Source organism: Symphodus melops (assembly GCF_947650265.1).
Source record: "Symphodus melops genome assembly, chromosome: 5".
Taxonomy (NCBI): domain Eukaryota; kingdom Metazoa; phylum Chordata; class Actinopteri; order Labriformes; family Labridae; genus Symphodus; species Symphodus melops.
Window position 1 is genome coordinate 15,843,232 of NC_136695.1, and position 20,430 is coordinate 15,863,661.

Consider the following 20,430-nt stretch of genomic DNA (forward strand, 5'->3'; position numbering starts at 1 on the left):
CAAGGATAGGGGGGCGAAATATAAACATGTTTCATGTGTTAATCATTGTACTGTAATTAGCTCATGCAAAAAACCTAAAACTTTATGGATCATTTCTTGTACATATATATTTTTAACTGCACCTTAGACTTGTTTTTGTTTTTTGATGCGACAGGCAGACGTCACCTTTTCAATTTCATTAAATTCTATAGCCATGTACATTACAGTCTCCTTCAGTCCGTGCTCTATTTTTCTGTTTTCCTTTCTGAAATAAATGATTTGATAGTGGGGGCAAGCCTATTCAAATAAAAAACAAGACAAATATCTGTGAAAGTTTGGTAATTGTCCATGTTTATAGCTTTACAATATTTGTGAAATTACAGCTCTGGTAATTAAAAGGTTAACTGATTTTGATCTTAAAGAGAGCTCTGGTCTAGATGCATTACATTTTACTGTACATACGTATAAAAAGCTGACGAAAGGCGCGATCATACAGACGTGTTGTGCTCGGTGTGGCCACGTGGAAAACGCCTGAGCGCACCTGGGGAAAGAACGGCTGGGAGCACGTTTGGAGCGGGGGGGGGGGGGGGGGGGGGGGGGGGGGGAGTCGAGCAAACCGAGCTCTCACTGTGGCTTTTCTCCGAGACAGGGAGGAGGGAAAATGTTGTAAAAAAGCTGATGTAAAGCCTGCTACTTGATTTAAATGGCTGCTTCGGCTAAAAGTGAGATTGAAGAGCGCTGTGAGTCTGGGTCTTGAGTTGAAAAGATGAAAACGTTTTAACTTTTATGCACGCCCCAAAACCGCTCGAAAAATTGGATATTTTCTACCAACACGTCTCTGCAGGAACGGCCCTAATTAGTTCAGACTGGAAACACTAGTCTGATTAATTATTCAAATTGAAGTAACAGCAGCATTATGTAAATCAAAATTGGAGACTCTTATTGAATTCTGGTTGGTCTGGTCTGTTGACATGAACAACTGAGGTTAATGATTTGCTTAACACAAATTATAAATCAACAACAATGATTAACAGGTCGTATGCAGTGCCCTTAACAGCCATCTGCTTAACTGTCTTATTGTATTTCCTTTCATTCTCTGTCCTCTTATTCTTATCTTTCATATACACTGAGATTCCTTTAAGTCTCTTTTGTTCCTTCTGATACTTTTTCCGTGTTTTACTTTGTCTCACTTTGCTCCTTCCCATCATGTTCATCTAAGTAGTCTCAGCCTCTTCTCATGGGGGGGGGGGGGGGTGTCCTATTGATCGGCCAGGCGGCATGGAGGGCGAAATAGAACAGACCCAGCAGGTTGTCAGCCAGGTGAATGACAGGTCAAACTGTTCGTGTGTGTCTCTGTGAGCATCTGTCTGCACTCTTAAAAGGTTCTCCATTAGACACAAATAAAGACGAACAAAGGGCAACAAACAGACTGAGGGTAGAAACAACACACGTACTACTCCGATTATCCCGCACAAAAGTACACTGCTACATAAGTGAGCACACACACATACCCCAATAATGCTGAGTCCTTTGAGGTACTCCATCCGTGGCTGAGCCTGGGGGACACAACCTGCTACCACCACCTTTTTCTGCTGATCCTGAGCTTTTCTGTTGGGAAGAAAATGCCAGAAAGACGACAAGATTAACATAAGCAGAAAATGCAGTGACTTAACACCAACTGTTTGCACAAACCCAGCTAAATGGTTTTTTTATTTAACATGTGAAGGAAAAACTCTGGGGTACATAAGACAGCTGGCACCAGCACCCTGCTGTCTGGCTTTAGTCTCAAAGCTTTATGTCAGCCATAGTCTGAAAACTTTGTCTAAGCCATAAATCCTAATGATTCTGGTCACTTTATCACAAATATGGTGGAGGCCTTCCAATGAAATTATTGCGATCTTTATTAAGTCTGAACAAAAAAAACCAAAAAACACTGAAGTGAACTGTTTACTGTTTCACAAGGAACAAGGCCAACAGGTTGCACATCAAGGAGCACATACCAGTAGTTCTATTTCAATATCGGTCTGTGTGATTAAGAACACAATGATACTTGTCCGTGAAATGTTCCTACAACAAGGAGAATTTCTTTCCTTGTTGTTTTCTCTGGTGGTATGTCAGCTATTCTCTCCTGAAAGGTCCATGAAGGAATGGAGGAGAATGAACTCAAGGTGATTCCCAGGGTGCAAAATGTTGGTAGTTATGGATTCTTTTTATTTTAATAAAACTGTACTGAATTGGCCACTGGCGTATTGAGACAATGTGTACTTCACAACAGTAACGTGTGTAGATGTGAGGCTCATTACAACGTCTCATACTTCACTCACGGTAACTTCGATCAACACATGATGCCATAACTCATCAACCATATCTTCTTTCACATTCAATCCCTTTAATTTGAGCGGTGTTAAAGTTTAAGTACCGTAAATTCCGGACTATAAGCCGCTACTTTTTTCTCACACTTCGAGCACTGCGGCTTCTACTCCGGTGCGGCTAATGCATGGATTTTTTATGGGGGACAATGAGCTTCTGCCGCAAAAACATTTGACTTCGTCACGTCGGATCTTAATATCAGTCATTTTGCGCTTCATGTTCGCACCCTCATCATGGAAAACACACGGAGAAATACATATGATGTAGCTTTCAAGTTAAAGGCGATCGACCTGGCTGTCAAAGAAGCTAACAGAGCTGCTGCACGTTAAGATGACACTGACAGCGACAACAGAGACTGAGGAAGTGAGTAATGAAGTCATTCTGAGGCAGTGAATGGATGGACTTTTTCTTGTGAAATATATTACGGTCATCTTTTTCATCAGCCGTGTTACAGACACCGTCGGCTAGGCTTCGTATTGTAACGGTTCATGTTGTAAAGTCAGTAGTTGATAATGTGTTCATAATTCCGATTATGTGGAGAGTCAGTGAATGCACCAGCGAGAACGTGTTGAGTGGCTGTATGAGAGAACGCTGGGGGAGAGAGTTGGATTGTTACGGCAAGTTATGTGTTGCTCTCTGCTGTAAACGGCGTGGTCACGGCCGACAGTGATCGGGTTATTAAAAGTTATTATTTGAACGCTCTCGTCGTCCTTTAACGTCCGTACGGACGCTACAGTATTTGCGGATGTTACCGGTAGCCTACGTCTGTGTAAATAGCTCTTGTTATAGCGTGGACACCTGCGGCTTATAATCAAGTGCGGCTTATATATGTACAAATACATTTATTTACTTATTTTTAGCCGGTGCGGCTTATATCCAGGTGCGCTCAATAGTACGGAATTTACGGTAAGTAAAAGACAAAGTTCTCTTACAGATGAGCAACTATTACTGATAACTTCTCTCTATTAGAAGGACCAATGTAAGGAACTGATTTGTTGTTGTTTTCTATAAAAGAATGAAGTGTATGGACATGAGCACAGTGGTACAAGTAGATCTGAGTCCAGTCATTTACGGTGTAAAAATACACCAACGCTCCAGGTTTACACAACATCATCCTTTGTCAAGTTATTTAGGCCCTGCATTAGTGTTGTGAGGCTGACAAATGTATGTGCCATTAAGGCTAATTATTTAAATGTGTGTGTGTGTGTGTGTGTGTGTGTGGGGGGGGGGGGGGGTTGAAAGTATCCATCTTTCAGCTTTTTTCTTCATGTTGTGATTAATTATAGTACAGCCCATTTTATTCAGCTGTGTGTTTACAAATGTACGGGCAAAAGACAGTGAGACAAGAAAAAAATAAAAAAGGGCAGGCGTACAGCTGAGACGTCAGGCTGGTGAAACAGTGCAGCCCTCGTCAGATAAAAGAATCACTAAAACATGATGGAAGACACGACATATTAAATTCAAAACAATGTTTTTCTGAAAATTCAGATCACTGTGACATCCGCAATGACTACGAAATACACAGCCTTTTCAAAACAGGGAATTTAAAACACTGAAGTAAGTGTCAAAGAATTAAAACATTCATGAACAGTATGGCACGGTGTGCAGTTGTCATCTCCAAGAGAAAAGGGACAGTTAGAGGATTTAAAAAATAATGTTATTAGAAATGAAAAGTGGCACTGAGAATGCTGTTTTGAAGATGATTTGAGTTAAAAAGGGCTGGACAGATAATATAATAGTCTAGCAAAGCACGGGGAGTGTGTGTGTGTGTGTGTGTGTGTGTGTGTGTGTGTGTGTGCGTGCGTGTGTGTGCACACGTTCTGTCACCTCCAGTTAGCGGCAGTGAGATTTGAGACACTCGGTCTGTCTGACAAAAGCTTTTGGAGAAGCTGCCCAGACTCCAGCATGAATCTTTAATAATGAAGCACACTGACAGCTGGAGCTAGAGAGGGAGGGAGAGATGGGAAGGCGTGATTTTTGGGGGGGGGGGGGGGGAGTGAAGGAGAAATCGTAGGAGGAGGACAGAAGAGGCGCAATGAAACTGGATGCAAACTGTCAGCTGAGTTTTAATTCAGACTGCCTGTGTGTGCCTCAGAAAAACAAAACGGGGACGGTGGTGGAGGCTGAGGGTGTGTGAACGAGCAGAGTGAGGGGAGAGCGACAGAGAAAGGTGGAGGCAGGCGCTCTTTACGCGAAGCCGCTCAGAGACTGAGGAAGGGAGCGAGAGATGAACGGTAACATTGGTGATGAGTGTAGGGAGGACACGAGGAGAAAGAGAACAAACAAAGTAAAAGTGCGTTTTACGGTTATTTGGATGATGTATCGCTGCTTGCGTAACTCAGTTCTTTTCATGACTCTCGTGGTTTCTCATTCCAACTGATAATGTGTTGAACATGCAACAGCAAATTAGTGAAGCCGCTAATTAAAGATGCAACATGGAGCAAGAAGAGAGCCTGATGAAAACATAAACCAAACCGTTTTAACAGCAAACTCAGAGCGCTGCTACAGAAACAATCTCCACACGTGTGATTAACTGTGCAAACTGTTTTGATGTTTTCATTTGCCGACTCCAATTATCATAGAAAAAAAAAAAAAAAGTGTTGTCATTTACTGGTAAAAGGCGACCTTAAACAAGACGGGTACAGTACAAAAGGAGGAAATACTGAACATTTGTGTGACAGAGGACCAAAATATATTGTGTGCTTACAGTAGCATGTCCTCCACACACACACACACACACACACACACACACACACACACACACACACAAACACAGTAGGGGTGCGTCTGCATAATTCACACAGTCTCCTGCCAAAATGCGCCAAACGTTCCTTTAATGCGTTCCTCGCTCCCCGCCCACAGACTCAGAGCAATCGCTGACACACAGTAAGCAGACAGCGTCTGAGCCGTTGCCTCGGTGCCCCGGGGGGAACAGGCCTATCACGTCGCACACAGCTCGTGAATGGGATGAGATGGAATGGGATTATGCGATGCAGTTGCCGTGGTGATACTTTTGAGCCCAATCGAGCACTCGCTGCCAGTGACCCGGACCAGAGAAGATGCCCCCTGAGATCAGAGGATGCAATGTGTGTGTGTGTGTGTCTGTGTGTGCGTGTGTGTGGAGGGGGGCTGTTAGTGCGGCACACACGTGTTTTGTTTGCTTTCTGGCACCTTGCCCTGAATCTCTAAGGCCCCCTGTCAACTTTGTTACTGCTCTCCTTCGCCTGAAGACCACACACATGCACCCACTCACAGGGTCCGAACACCCACATGCTCTCAACATACTGTACATGCACACACCAATGGTCATGGCACAGCGTACAGTAGTTTATGCATACATGTATGACCTCTGTGGAATGTATGTATAGTAGAGAAGACTGTGCTGTACATACAGGTTTTTAACAGCTCAGTGGACACAGTGAATCAGTCAAATTAAAGCAGACTAAATGTCCAAATGGATTGATCAGGTCGACTTGGAGAAGCCCCTCGCTGTAAGAATGACATTAAAATTACTCTAAGCATTAAGATGTACTGTACTGCATAACCTACATTAGAGCCTCTTCAACGATCTCACAGCAAAACTTGAAGTGAAAGACGGGCTTCTCTCCGAGTGGATTATGAAAGCCTTCTTCCTCTGCATAAATGAAATACTGTGACGTCATCCTTTAAAAAGGGCCAAAGTGCTGATCGTCCCACAACTAGCAGAAATGTCAAGCAACTCGAAAAGAGTGCAATAAAATATGACAACCTTCATCCTTTCACTTGAAATCCTGCCACTTTACTCTCATTCAGGTGAGGGAGTGATCATGCACTGGTGCTGGTCCTTTACTTGTGTTTACATTCAGTTTGAATACACCATCTTAGACACAAGGCCACACTCTTTGCTTTACCTGAAGTATCCTCTATTTAAACAACGATTAACGTTTAATTGAGCGGCTTTCAATTGATTGTTGCATGCAAGTGTAGCTAGCTTCCCCTCTTTAGGTTTGGCTTTTCAAGTCGCAACAGTCAGAATGTAAACGAAAGACAATGAATGGAAAAGGAAGTCTTAGCCGGAAGTTTTCAATAATGACTGCTGACGACACAAGACGCACAGGAAAGTTTCCTTTTCGCTTGCAGAAGAAAATCTTTAAAAATGGGTGATAAATATCAATAACAAAGATTTCAAACAACCTCAAATAACGGAGTCTTTTTTTTTTTTTAATGGTCGAAAACGTCCAAAGACGGCCTACAGCTGTGAGCTGTACGGGTAAGGTGGCGTGCACTCACAGTGACTCTCCCCGCTGCTTAAGACCCTCAGCCCTATACAGCTACATAGGGGGGGAAGAGGATGAGCTCATTACACATACACAAACTCACACAGAGCCAGCCATATGCTCCTCAGCAAACATGTTGCTTAAAGAATGAGGTCATACTGGTAAGAGTGGTGAGGAGAGGTTGTGTAACTGAGATGTTCATTTCTACATCCTGATTAGCCCTTTGTGCTTTTTAACACAATGACCTTTATCTATGACCAACCCTTCTCTTTAACGTATACAAACATCAACAGTCTGGAAGGAAATGAAGTTGTTTTTTCTCCGAAAGAAACGACAGAGCACTACATCAAAATCAATGATTTATTTTTCATTTCAGCGTTCCGTATTTGGGCCGTCCTTGCTCCTCGGTGTCCTCTCGTCCCTCATCCTCTCATCTGCACTCCGACGCTTTTCTGGCTGAGTTGACAGCGAGCCAGCCAATCAGCACACTCCTGACCTCACCGCATTAGCATAAGCAGCAAGGGGCAAGGTTAAGTACCCATCAAGCCTCAGTAATTAAGATGTGAACTGGTGTGTGCATGAGTGTGTATGAGTGGGATAAAGTGAGTGAGAGAGGGACCAATTGTATTTAATCTTCCACTTCACTTATTTTCCACTTCCACAAACTTCTCCCACTTAAACAACAACACTGTCTCATGGTCGTCCCTATTTCAAATCCACAGCTGCTACTGTGTTACCTTCGGAAATTATTTTTCAGATTGTGACGGGACAAAATGTATATTTATTAGTTCTATGTTTAATTAATTTTTTCCATATTGTTTTTTTTCTTGTCCTTTTGTTGAAGTGCAGGCGATGTTTTTCCGTCCCTGACTGACAGCCCACACGGTGTGAATGTGGAGAAAACACACTGTCACTCTGAAGAAGAAGAGTCTGTCCTCTGTGAATAAGTGTACTGGCAAAGTTTACTAAAACAACTGTCAAAATACAAACAGCATCAATAAAACAGCAGCTAACTGTGGGCCTGTGGGATCAGACTGCAGACAAACTCTGCAGTTAATGTAACTACAGCACGGCCCTCCAGGAGAGGTGGCTCAGAGAGAGAGGGACAGTGATTGACAGGAAACTGTCAGGGAAAAAAATAAAAAAATAAAACGTCTTTATAAACATGAAAAGGAGAGAGAGAGGAGGAAACGAAACAGGTGAGTGTAAAACAGGAGAACGCTGAGGGTTAGAGGGAAGCATGACAGATGAAGCAGAGGGAGAGTCAGTAAAAGGTGTCTACGTCCTGATAATGCACTCCTGAACATCTCTGGAGAATTTCAGACAGAACGTATATCCTGCTGCATCCTCACATCAGCTCACTCGGACTTCAGGCAGAAAATAAAAAACACTGAACGAGGCTGTCTGCAATTTCCGGATGAAGTTTGAGTGAAAAAGAAGGCTCATGTAAATGGCCAGTTTTACAAAGTTAATGTCCAGTATGTGAACATTCACTTTCTTTACCATCTGGAACAAAAGGGGTAACTCTTCAGTCTGTTTCTGGCTTTCATTGTGACATCCCGTCTCAGACTACTTAAAAAACAAAAGTGGAAATATTAACTGTGTTCCCTTTGTAAACATACTGTGTCAATATTTCCATTACTTTAATCTCCTTCTATGTACTTCAGTCAAAAACAACTGACACTGCTTCACTCACTAGACATTAAACAAAGAGGACAATGAGAACATAATCACCAGTGAAATGTGTCGAAGCTATGTGATTAGAGCAAAGGCTCTTAGTGTAAAACCTTAAACTCCTTAAAATGGATATCCATGAATGATTAATACATCACACATGTGAAAATGACCAAAAAATGACAAGGGATAAAACATTGAACGTGTATATTTTGAAAATAATTCATTTTCAATTTCCTGCCAAAGTCAAACAGCATCCTGAGCAAAACAAACGAGGGGTTTACAAAAGTCACAAAAATCGCAAAATCTGGTTTTTATTTTTTTGATATAAACCCAAGGACCTAGATGACTATGAGCGATAACAATCAGGGTTTTTTTTTTTTTTTTGGGGGGGGGGGGGGGGGAGGCATTTATTACGGACATGGTTAATAAAGGCACTGGCATTAGAGATGAGTTTTACGGGATATAGGCAATCTGTTGACCAATCAATACACCTATAACATGGCTAGTTTATAGATAGCTCACATGGCTGTAGGCTTTATCATAGATAGGAAGCAGCCGAACTGTCAACATGGGTCTCGTAAACTAAGGGAAAAGGAAATGCAAGGCTTTTGTATTATGACCTGTTAAAAAAAAAAAAACAGTGCTGTGAAAAGGATGACATCTGTCTTGTAAAAACTAGGTGAATGTGTGATAAATATTGCATTACTGCAAATGAGTTGTATTCGCTGCTTGAATGGTTCATAATGGAGAAAAATGCTAATAAAAAAAAAAAAAAAAAAGCAGAGGCCCACACAAGACACACATATGTGCAGGGAATTGCATTACAGATGAGCATTTTACTGGAGAACAAGGAGGGAAACCCCAAAGCTGAATCCTGACACAAGTCCCATGACTCCCATTTCGGATGCAAAGTCCTACTTCCAATAGGAGAAGCTGTTATGGGACTTTGACATGGGAGCAAGCCTGAGGCTGTTTGTCAGAGGCAACAAACATGTGGAACTAAATGTTCAATACAGACATGCTTGCAGAGGGTTTGTACTCTTAATAAAAAATATTAATATTTATTTAAAACAAATGTCTTAAAGAAGTTTTTGTTTATTGTTTTTTTCCCCAGATAACGCTCTGTGTAACTTAGAGGACGAAGTGTTCTCGGTTATTTGAATACATCATGGAAGTTTGAGAGGGTTTGTGATGGAAACTTGCTTTATAAGAATAATTGACCTTTTTTTTTTTTTTGACACACATTGTACACATACATATGTTGTGTGGAACAGTGTGACTTGTGTGAAAGACACTAAACAGGTCAGGTCACACACAGGCATTCATCTTTCAGAGCCTCAGCCCCCCCCCCCCCCCCCCCACCCCCCCCCCATGAGATGTTCCTCTTCTCTTTAAATCAATCTGAATATATATGAGCATGTGTGCAGGCAGAAGTGCATTTTTAGTGCCTTTGTGTATTCACCGTTGAATGTTTCTGTGTTGTCAGTGTGCATGTGTGAGTGCACAGTGCACACGTGTTCGTGTGCAATCCCACACTTATTGTGATACAGGAGAGGAAGACGAAGGGGGAAATCCTTGACAGAGACAGAGGTGAAAGGACGGCCTCGGTTGAATGAATCCACACAAAATTAGTCCAAGCATAAACAATCATGATTGGTTTCAAGGTCATAAATTATTACAGGCAGGGGTTTGAAGAAGTGGAACAGCACATGCTCAGTGACCTGAAATGCATCAACAATCTTTGCAAATCAAAATCTTTTTATTTCCAGCTCAAACAAAGATCAAATTAATGTACCTTTGCTACATCTACGGGCAGCGCCTAGGATCCGAGTTGAACCTGACAAATTGACCATTTGTATCAAAAGAGAGTTTGAGTAACCTCAGATGACTGTTCAGTCTGAATGTGTCACACTGTGGGGGGGCAAGAAGGGCGGCACGCCATGACAAACTGTCTTTTTAATGGTCAACTGTAAAAGAGCCAAAGTTTCATAAAACTATCTATTTAAAAAAAAATAATTAACCTGAAGCTCCTGCAACCAAAAACAAAGGGAATCATCTGCATGTTTTGGTAATTACAAAAATAAATGAGCTAATAAAAGGTGCAGAGGACTTTGCTGGGTATATCAAACAGGTTTCAATACACTTATAGTTTACAACATGTTTGGTGTCTAAGAGTTGTATTACCACCGGCTGGGTAATTGATCACATTTTATTGTGGATCCAAAAATAAGATAACACTTACTTACACATCACTCAACTGTGCACTGTTGTTCTAGGATGGTGTTCAAAATCAATTACAAACTTAACCAAACAGAGAAGTAATCTTTGAAAAGATGAATAGACTGCACTATATCAATAGACCTCGTTCCCTCGTCCCACAAAGAGGACGGATGCTCGCTTTAACCATCGTGCTGAACTGACGCCCCTACTCTGAGATATCTGACACTATCCTACACTGTCAAAGCTTTGATGAACTCCCTTACTGTGGTAAATCTCACATGAAAATATCAAGTACTAAGATTTTGATCCTAAATGAAAAGTGGAAAAATATTATCTTCTTACACTTGTAGTGCATCTGAATGCACGTCTATTCTTTCTCTCTGATCCTTTTATCTGCATGCGTGTGTATTGCATTATATGTTATTTACACATCTATGCTTATGTGAGTCTGGGCACTGGAAGTAATTTATGCTATGTGGGCGCACATGAAAGCAAGATATGTGAGTGAATGTACAGACGTGCGTTGAGGGACTGTGCAGACTATGGGAGTCTCATTATAGAGCTAAAAAGTCTAAGCATCTATTCAGCCTGTTAATTTCCCCGGCTGCTATCTGCTCCTCTGTGCAGCCTGAAGAGGCTCGCGGTGGCTCATCAGTCCCTCTAAAAGGCCTCCTTGTTCATCAAGCACAGAGCATTATTTATTCTAAATAACATTCCTTTAAAAGCCAGGGATACAGCCCTGCACAACAGCCAACTGTCTGAATGAATCTCTATGGAAGATGCCCTTACTTGATAAAAATTAATTTATGGAATGTCGAAAAAACAGATTTTTTTTCCCCTTCACACGCACTCCTCATGTCTGAGTCGACTCCAATTAAAAGCGAGGTTCAAGGCGAGGTTCACAACCATTAGAAAGGAGAAGAGAGGAAGGGGGTTGATTTGTTGGAAGTGAAAGGCATCACAGAATGAGGAGGTGATTTTTAAAATACATTTGGCTTGTTAGAGGATATTGAGTGCTGCAGAGTCTTTTGTTGAAGCACATCTGTTATGTCTCTCTGCTGCTCTCCTATTCACACTTTGAATCACAAAAGATCGTGTTCAATAAGAAGCTAGGTTGTATGCTCTACAAGAAGCATTCCTCTTGCCGTAAACACCTTTGATGATTTTTTTTTTCCATTTATTTATTTATTTATTTTCGGCAGATGGGCTTGATGTTTTGCAGAGCACATCAGTGGTGTAGTCGATTCATCAAACCTGGAGTCAGAGTTACTTCTCGAGTGTCCAGTGCTCAAAACAGAGTCGAGTCCCCACTGCTCCAGTCCAGGTCCTCAAGGTTGAGCATGAGCGGAGTTCACTTAAAATGTTGCTTCTTTTATACCCTTCTCTAACCCTCTTCTCTGTGAGTCTTCGTGTTTATATTGTACATTGCAAAAACACAAAGCCAAAGGATCATTACATTATTATAAATCAGGTTGAGCAGTGAGCCATTTGGTGATTTTTTCTTACTGCGCTGCATTAAGCTTTTCTTCAACCATTTACTGTAAAGATGAGAGAAACTGTTGACAGGAACGTTCCATGTTTCTATGTGCTGTGATGTCCCTGCAGAACATATCGTGGCTCATTTAAGCAGCAAAACAAAAAAAAGGCTTTCAAACTGTTGTAATTTGACAGGACAGAAGAAGCTCTCCGGAATGGACCGATAAAATATTTGCAACTAAATAATTGATCACAGCTATGATGGAGCTTCTGGACGGGTAGAAATGTAGTTCATTTCTTAACATGAGTCTGAACAATCCTGTCTGCGTGTCTGGAGATTTATATCATTAATGAGCTCACAGCTTTGTGTCTTACATTTATGGGAGCTGCACTTATCGTTTCTAATGTGGTGGGATCACTGCAGCCCACCGCTTATTAATCATCCTTTTAACTTTTATGACACCTTAAGCACAATCCATAATGACATCAGCGCATCACAAAGACGTCCAATCTGTGGCTGAGCGTGTTCGAACGAGTCGAAGTCGAGTCACGAGTCCAGAAAATCAGGGCTCGATTCAGACTCCAATCGGAGTCCTGAACACAAGCGCCACAACGAAACCACTCATGCACATTAACCCCCGTTTCCACCGAGCGGTCCGGCTCGGTTCGTCTCGGTTCTTCCATAGACTAATCCCGGGGAAGATTCCCAAATAACCGATCCGTACCGTCCTACTTTTTGGGACCCTTCCGTTAGGGTGCCAAGAATGTCGAGCCGATCCGAAAAGGTGGAGCTAAACACTGCAGTCCGCTGATTGGTTGAAAGAATTGTCACTTCTCTGCCGTGTTTAAACCATAGACAGCTGATTGTTTACGTCTGTATTTCTCCTCGCGGCACACAGCCTTCTCTGAAACAAAGCTTGATTGAGTTTTTATAATAAAGAGTCACATGTCAGTGACAGAGTAGATTAACTGCTGGATGTCTTTCAGCGTTGGTTTTGTTTGTGTAGCATTTTTCTCCTTCGTTGAATTTATTAGTTCGCGGTTGGCTGTTAGCGGTTAGCAGGAATCACATGACGCTATTTACATAGCAGCTATGCCAAATAGGGCACAGGTGGCTGTGGAAACGCTAACGGGATCGGGCTTAATCGAACCAAACAGTATCAAACTGTACTGATCCGTACCGGACTGCTGTGAGGAAACGGGGCTTTAGAGCATGCATGAACATGATTGGATACTGTATAGAAGCACCTGCAAGTCCACTATTTGTATACTGTACATCTCTGCTGTTGTAATTTTAACAATTCAAATTCATATTTTGAACGTGCTCAATAATATAAGAAATCAAGTTAAAGATGTTAAATGTGAAATATCTGAGGATATGAGACGGAGCGCAGCGATCTGCAAAGTGCAACTTGTGAAAATAATTAGTCGTTTCATCTGTAAATAAAACGCATTCTAGCAAGGCAAGCTGCAAATGCAAAGGTTGTCATTAAGTCCCACATAATCATGAGAGATGCGATATGGAGGAGCTCAATGATATACAAGCTAGAATCAGTAGAGAGGTTTATTCACAATGAGGGACTTTGAATAAAGATGGAGAGGAAACACGTTCAAGAAAAGGCTCGTTACCAAACAAACTTTTACTGTGCATGTATGTCAATGCCCCCGGAGGAGAATGCATCATTCTACCTTATCTGACACAAACGCACAACCAGACATCCATGCACGGACGACTATTTAATCACACGTCACTGCCATACCTCAGTGATATTAAAGCAGCCGTATAGTAGCCTATATGCCACATGTGGCCTGATTCCCCTCAGCGATATCCCTTCCTTCCATATCCAGCTATCTGCCTGTTTGTTTACAGAACCTCGGAGGTTAAGGACTGCCCCGGGTGTGTTAATGCACCGACCCACCGACCCCCGTGCCTTGCACAAGTTGGCATCTTGCTGCGCGTGTTCCTGTGCATCCATCATTCTCTATAGACGAGCTACCTATAGCCAAGTTCTGCTGTAAGCCCTGGGCTCGTGTCACTCCAAATATCTTTTGGTGAAATTGCTTCTTGACTAGTTGGCAGCGGCCTGGCCATCTGCTTATCTGATAAAATTAGAAACATGTCCCCTAAATGAAGGAAAAAGATGCTTTGATGACATCTTCAAAGCACATATGTGCACACCATCAGAGATACAGCAATTTAATCAAACAGGTTCGGGTACCATAAATACCATTAAAAATACATCTGAAATATCAATGTTATGCTTTACATTACTTTTTTAAAAACATAACTGACCTCATTCACAGCCATCTGACATCAAATGTGACCTCTTTATGTTATCTCCTATATCCTCGAACCATCCGTTGAAGTTTCTCCCTCTCTCCAAGTTGATCACTCCTTCATGCTGTCATCTGTTTTCTGCGTCTCTCCCTCTCTTTCCACCATGTGCATCGCTTCTTAAATTTCCCCTCTGGGTTGAAGCATAAGGCATGCAAAGGTCAAAACTCCTGACTGTCATCTTGCATGACTTAATGTATATCAAACCCGTCTCTAGACTTTAACGTATGGACTCGAGATGTGACATCCATGGAGAGAGACTCGGGTGTGTGTATCTTCATCTGTGTGTGTGTGTGTGTGTGTGTGTGTGTGTGAGAGTGGAGCTGAAAAGTTTCTTAGATACCTCTCCCGTCATTTGTCACCCTGGAGGTTCATGAAGAGTAACACACTCATTCAGCGGGAGAGGATGTTATCTTTTAGAACTTGCAGCCAGTATAAAGTAGCCGAGTAATTTCCAGGTCAGTGCCTGTTCGCTTAACACCAGCTGAAAAAAAGCCTCTGGGGTCGTCAGCTAAAAAAAAACACACACACACACACACACACACACACACACAACCACAGCTCAGCAGGGAAAATACCAAAAGCTTACAGGTGCTCCTCAGGAGAACACACACACACCTCTTTCCTGCTGTTGCCCTTTTCTCTCTTACAGTTGAGTATTATGAATAAATGATGCGGCGTGTTGAAACAGCTTGTTGAAACAGACGAAGGATTTCTGCCCTGTGCGGGTCAGCTTTTGTGTATCCATAAGTATCTGATGAATATGCCTTTATGTAATTTGTGTGTGAGGCCGTGTTTGTTGTGTACACAGTGTGTTTTGTCTGTTGGTGAGTTGATGCGGGCTGATCAGGTTTCTGAGGTTCAGGGTTTAGTTCAGTGTCCAATCCCTGTGTGTGTAACTAAAGCTAGCTGATAGGAACACGGCAGCTGGTATACTGCCTGCTTCACACATACACGCACCTGCCACCTGAGTCACAGCGTCTCGCAGGCTTTCTCACCCTCTCTCTTACAAAACAGACAAACATGAGGATGTCGTAAAAGGGGGGAAAACCGAGGCTGTGCTAAACGAAAGAGAGAGAGAGTCTGGAATCACTGTCGCGGCTTTCATGTCACTGAGATAGTTTGAAGGAAACTGAGAAAAAGAGAGAGAGATGATGGAGCAACAGGTGGTGTGTGTGTGCGTGTGTGTGTGTGTCAGTGCAGGTGAACAGAGGGTCAGTGAGAGATTCTCCATCTGCCATCTGTCAGATCAGCTACATTTTACACTGACATTTCCTCACACTCAGTAACAATGTCAGCCCTCCAGGACCCCGATCACATGCATTCACCGTGACAATACAAAGACTCAATGCCAAGTTTACTCATCAAACAACAGCGCACATAAGAGTTATTAATGACGGGACTAATCAGAGCTCACATGATTCGTTATCTTAGGGATTATTTTACTTATTTATTCGGGGCTGCTACAAATAGTGGCAGGGGAAAAAAAGAAAAAAAGAAGGTGGTGATTAGATTACAAACACTTCATTCACAACAGTTTTTTCATGTTATTCGTCAACTCGTCTATTTTGCCTAAGAAAAATAGATAAGTCTTCATACGTTTATTTTTGGCCATTAGCACAAAAAAGCATTTTAAGTGGTTTAAAACAGGACAATGATGAGGCCATCAGGATGCTAGTTGAGCTCAGTCAGTAGAGCAGGGACCCCAGATACAGAGCCTCAAGTCCTCAATACACATAAGCTGCAGTTCAGACGCCCTGTATAGAGCCTTCGATGCATGTCCCCCCCCCTCTCTAAAGCTGTCCAATCAATAGAGGCAAAAAGGCACATAAAAATAAACACAAGCCAATCCACACCTCATACTGTAGCTGCTAAAAACGGAAAGTATGATATTTATTAAACAACAAATTGATCTTAGAATTTTTTGTTTACTACTAATATAAATCGATTAATAAAGTAGCAGATTTATTTCACTGGATCGATCAAGGTGAACTGAATGTTCCTTCTTGCAGGCTAAAAAAAATATTAAAATCCAAATAGAAAATTGAAACCCTCCACTGTTTTTCCAACAGTTGATAACTAACAACATGTTCAAGCCGGATCTCCACTTTGCTCGTCCTCGCCCATCGTCTTCTCTCCTCTCGTTGCGGTGTAAGTCCTAATGAGCCGCTAATGACATTCACAGCCACGAGATCACAGCTTTCAACTACACATGTGGCCTTTGTAGCGACACGACACCTTTGTGCTTCATCACACTGCTCAAGAGTCGACGTTTCGTTCTTTGCGAGGCATCACCAAAGTGAAAAGAAAAAAAAAAACAGAAAATGATGACGAAAGGAGAAAAAAAGATCGACAGTAGTCCTGAGCCGTTTCACTTTGTGTGGATCAGTTTAAGGCTCACTTTGACAGACTGGCTGTTTGGCTCCGTTAACGTCGGGATTGAAAGCATTAAACCAAAGAGAAATCACAGTGCAATGGCTGGGATACATTTCAGGTGAAGGTCTGGACACTCGGTGTGAGGAAGCAAAAGCAGAGAGCGGCTAAAGTGAGGGAGAGATTGACAGACAGACGGAGAGAGGTAATGGTGTGACCTTGCAAACGTCTGTTATCACCTGCTGGGGGAAAAATTAACTACGGCCAGAGCATCGGAAAAACACATCAACATCCACCTCTCTCCACCCTCCAGCTCCTCCACTTCCTATTTAACAACTCCCAAATGAGGAATATGTTACTGCTCAAAATAACTAAACTCAATTAGAGTGGAATAGGGATGACTCTGGTGGGTCTTCTGCTTGCATTAATTGGGAGCAAAATAACCTGACTCTCATTAATTCCTTGATTTTATCCATCTTTCTATCTCTCTTTTCACACTTCTTTCCTCCCTCTTTTCCGCACGTTTGTCTTCGGTCATTTCATGTCATCTATTTAGCTGCTTATTCGATTTAATGCGCCTAAAAAAAAGCTTTTTTTTAACGATTTTTAGAACAATTCTGACAGACAGGTTCAAGACAGGTCTTCGGCTACGTTTGAAATGTGTTTCACGCAACGGGAAAAAAAATATTGTAACAACTGTAACAGTTGAGTATTCTTTAAAAGATTTAAAGCGAAACAAGACAAACATTCGCTTCGCAAGTACAATTATACTGAAGTTCTGACATTGGCATTTAATCTGGGATTATTTTGCAAAAGTTACGCACAAAGGTTTGGTGGGAGATGCTGTATGTCATTTTTTTCCTCATTTCATCATTTCAATCATAAGCTTTAATGACGTGAACGTCAATATTTGTGTTCCCTTTCCAGCATTCAGCAGGAAGCACAAACTGGCATTTATAACATGGAGAGGAAATCGTAGAATTACAAGCCAATTGCATACACACAGTCTGCTCTCAATTTAATAGCTGTCACTCACGCTTGCTGTTAAGATGTGGACATTTGCTAGCCAGCAGTTCGTTTAAGAAGACCTTTACATGATTTTATTTGAGCTGCCGTTGAGTGAGGCTCATGAAACACTGTGCAAAACAAAGAAATGTGTGTTATGCCATCCTCAGACAATGACAAACCAACCACTGACCGGATTTGCACCCTCGCCCTCCAGCACCGTCTCTCATGTATCCTGCCCGTTTTTCTATCTTTCTTTCTTTTCTTTTTTTTGAGATGTTTCCTTGAGGTAGGACAGTCTAATGTTTGTACTGGTACTTCTTCACTAACTCTCTCTGTTAACAATCAGGTCCCGATTGATCTCCCTTCACCCACATAGATGCTGGAGGCCTGCGAGAGGAACTCAAGAAACGAGTTAATGAGGGGAAGACTGAATGTTAATGCTGAAGACTGAGGAAACGGTGAAGCAGGTGTTAGATCGATGAAGAGGGAATTTCAGGATTTAATCAAGCCCCAGTGTGAACGTGTGTGCGCGCGCGTGTGTGTCTTCACTTTGTTTCTCTCTTGTCATAATGGTGGCACCAAAGGTCCTGTGAGGATGCAATCAGGCCTCCCACATGCCTGAAGGGGAAAACACGCACTCACACATTATCATGGGAAATAAGTTCATATCAAATGGAGGGGTGTTATTGATCAGAAACGCCCACGTGCTTCAGCTCATATTATCTGAGCCAGGTAACAATTATACTCTTAAACAGCTTGGAAGGACTAAAATACACACATGGAGCAGAACTGCAATAATACTTGGGGAGGCAATGGTTGGATTGATGGCAAAGACTTCAGGGGGAAAAAAATCTCACAATGAGGTCGAAACAAGCAAACAAAAACAAGACACAATATTAGGAGGACTTCAAACACAGATGAGGACTACACATCTCTGGACAACTCACACACACACACGATACAACCACGTACATATTTTTTGTGTGTGCAAAGCCCTGCAGACACAGCGAGGTGATTCATCACTGGCTGAGGAGAACATGGCCCCTCAACCTTTTCAGTGACCTCTGACCTCTTCAGCGTAACCTCTTCAGTGGGTCCTTGTAGATTTATCAAACAACATAATGAGCACCCACAACCACCGTCACTAACTAATGTTCAGCTGTCTCCCAGGGAAAAATCGTCATTTATAGGGCCAAATAAAAACAGCACCACCAAGTCCAATCTCAACATATTTCAACATTCTCTTATTACAGCTGACAGCAGACAATGTCTCTCAATGCTGCTCTTACACGCTATCTTCACACACGCACACACACACACACACACACACAAACACGCAAAAACACACACACAGAGTCCCTATCTGTCAGCGATGTTTAATATGACATCGTCGGTGTGATCGCACTGCCTGTGGGTATAATGTATCATCACTGCTCGAGTCATGTTGTTGGTAAAACAACAATCTGTGTGACCAAGTCAGAGCTGTGATGCTTTCTTTGACATGTGTTTGAATTAACAGGCGGAATAGATTGATCTGTAACTGATCAGTTTTATTTATGATTCGATGGCTGACAGCCTCTCTGTGACATCATTCCCATCCTTCAATATTAGGACTGTTAATGAGCAGGACATATATTCTGGAGATATGATAAACATCACAATCCAGGATAGTGTGTAAAAAAATTAATAAAAAAAAAAACTAGAAAAATAATGTTTAAAAATGTTAATTCAATTAAACAATGGGGTTCTGTGCTGTCTGAAAAAAAGAAATTCCATAAGGATAATAAATTCAATATTTGCAGATCTATTCTGATTGGTGTCATTATCATGCAGAAAACTCCCTAAAAACTCACGTGCATCTTTTTTTCTTCCATTTAAGAATAGGAGGATGGAAAGCTGCATGTCAGTGGCATGGGGACAAACCTGTCGGTTTTCTGGTTTTGGGTCCTATTTCTCCACTGCAATCCAAAGTGTAACACTTCCCTGTGTGAGCTGTCTCCACATGAACTCATTTACATCATATCATGAGGTAAGCGCTTTGTGCAACAATCAAAAGTTACCTTCTTTATTTTTAACCAGTAAGTCTGGAATCATTATTCAAGTATCCAACAGTAGCTGTCTTTTGAAATGTAAAGCCTCTCCCTTCCTTCTGCAGCCGTTCAATCTGAGTGTTAGGGACGTCCTCATCCTTTAATAAGACATCAGTGTTTCTTGAGAAGTGTAAGAATCGCGCGACGAGTCCATCAACCCCACGCTGAGGGATTTAGCACCCCTTCACTCCTTTAAAGCTCGCACAACATGGAGACTGATTTGTCAGGAGAAGAGAAGACATTTGAAACATGAAACAGTGGTAATCCTATCATATTGCAGTGTGCTGATGTGCACACTGTGCCATTATAGCTTCTTTCTTTCTTTTATCTTGTCAGTCTCAACTGTGTATTAATATGCAAGTCTGGCATGTATCAGAACGGTGAACGTAAACAAAGAAAATGCTCGTAAATGTTCGAGGAATTTTTTTTGGAGTCTGCATGTTTGGGTTTTTCATTTGACATCATAACGTTTACACCTTGAGTGCCTCTGCATTGGCCGACAACACAAGAAAAAGAAAAAAAACAATCAGGAATATGCTCCCCTTTTGCATTCAACCATTTTCACACGTTCTCTCCACAAGCCAATTACAGAGAGCTGTTCCCATTTCCAGTCTGATCCTTTCAAAAGTGTTTAAAGCCCTTATGG

At 41.9% G+C, this 20,430-nt stretch overlaps 1 protein-coding gene across 1 annotated transcript in view; it reads right to left on the reverse strand.

Annotated features, from left to right (window-relative positions):
• cdkal1 (CDK5 regulatory subunit associated protein 1-like 1) overlaps positions 1-20,430 on the reverse strand; it is a 216,971-nt gene that overhangs the window by 148,321 nt on the left and 48,220 nt on the right. Inside the window, exon 5 of the mRNA XM_079344989.1 lies at positions 1,491-1,587. Coding sequence (XP_079201115.1) covers positions 1,491-1,587 — 97 coding nt within the window. The remainder of the gene's footprint in view (positions 1-1,490; positions 1,588-20,430) is intronic.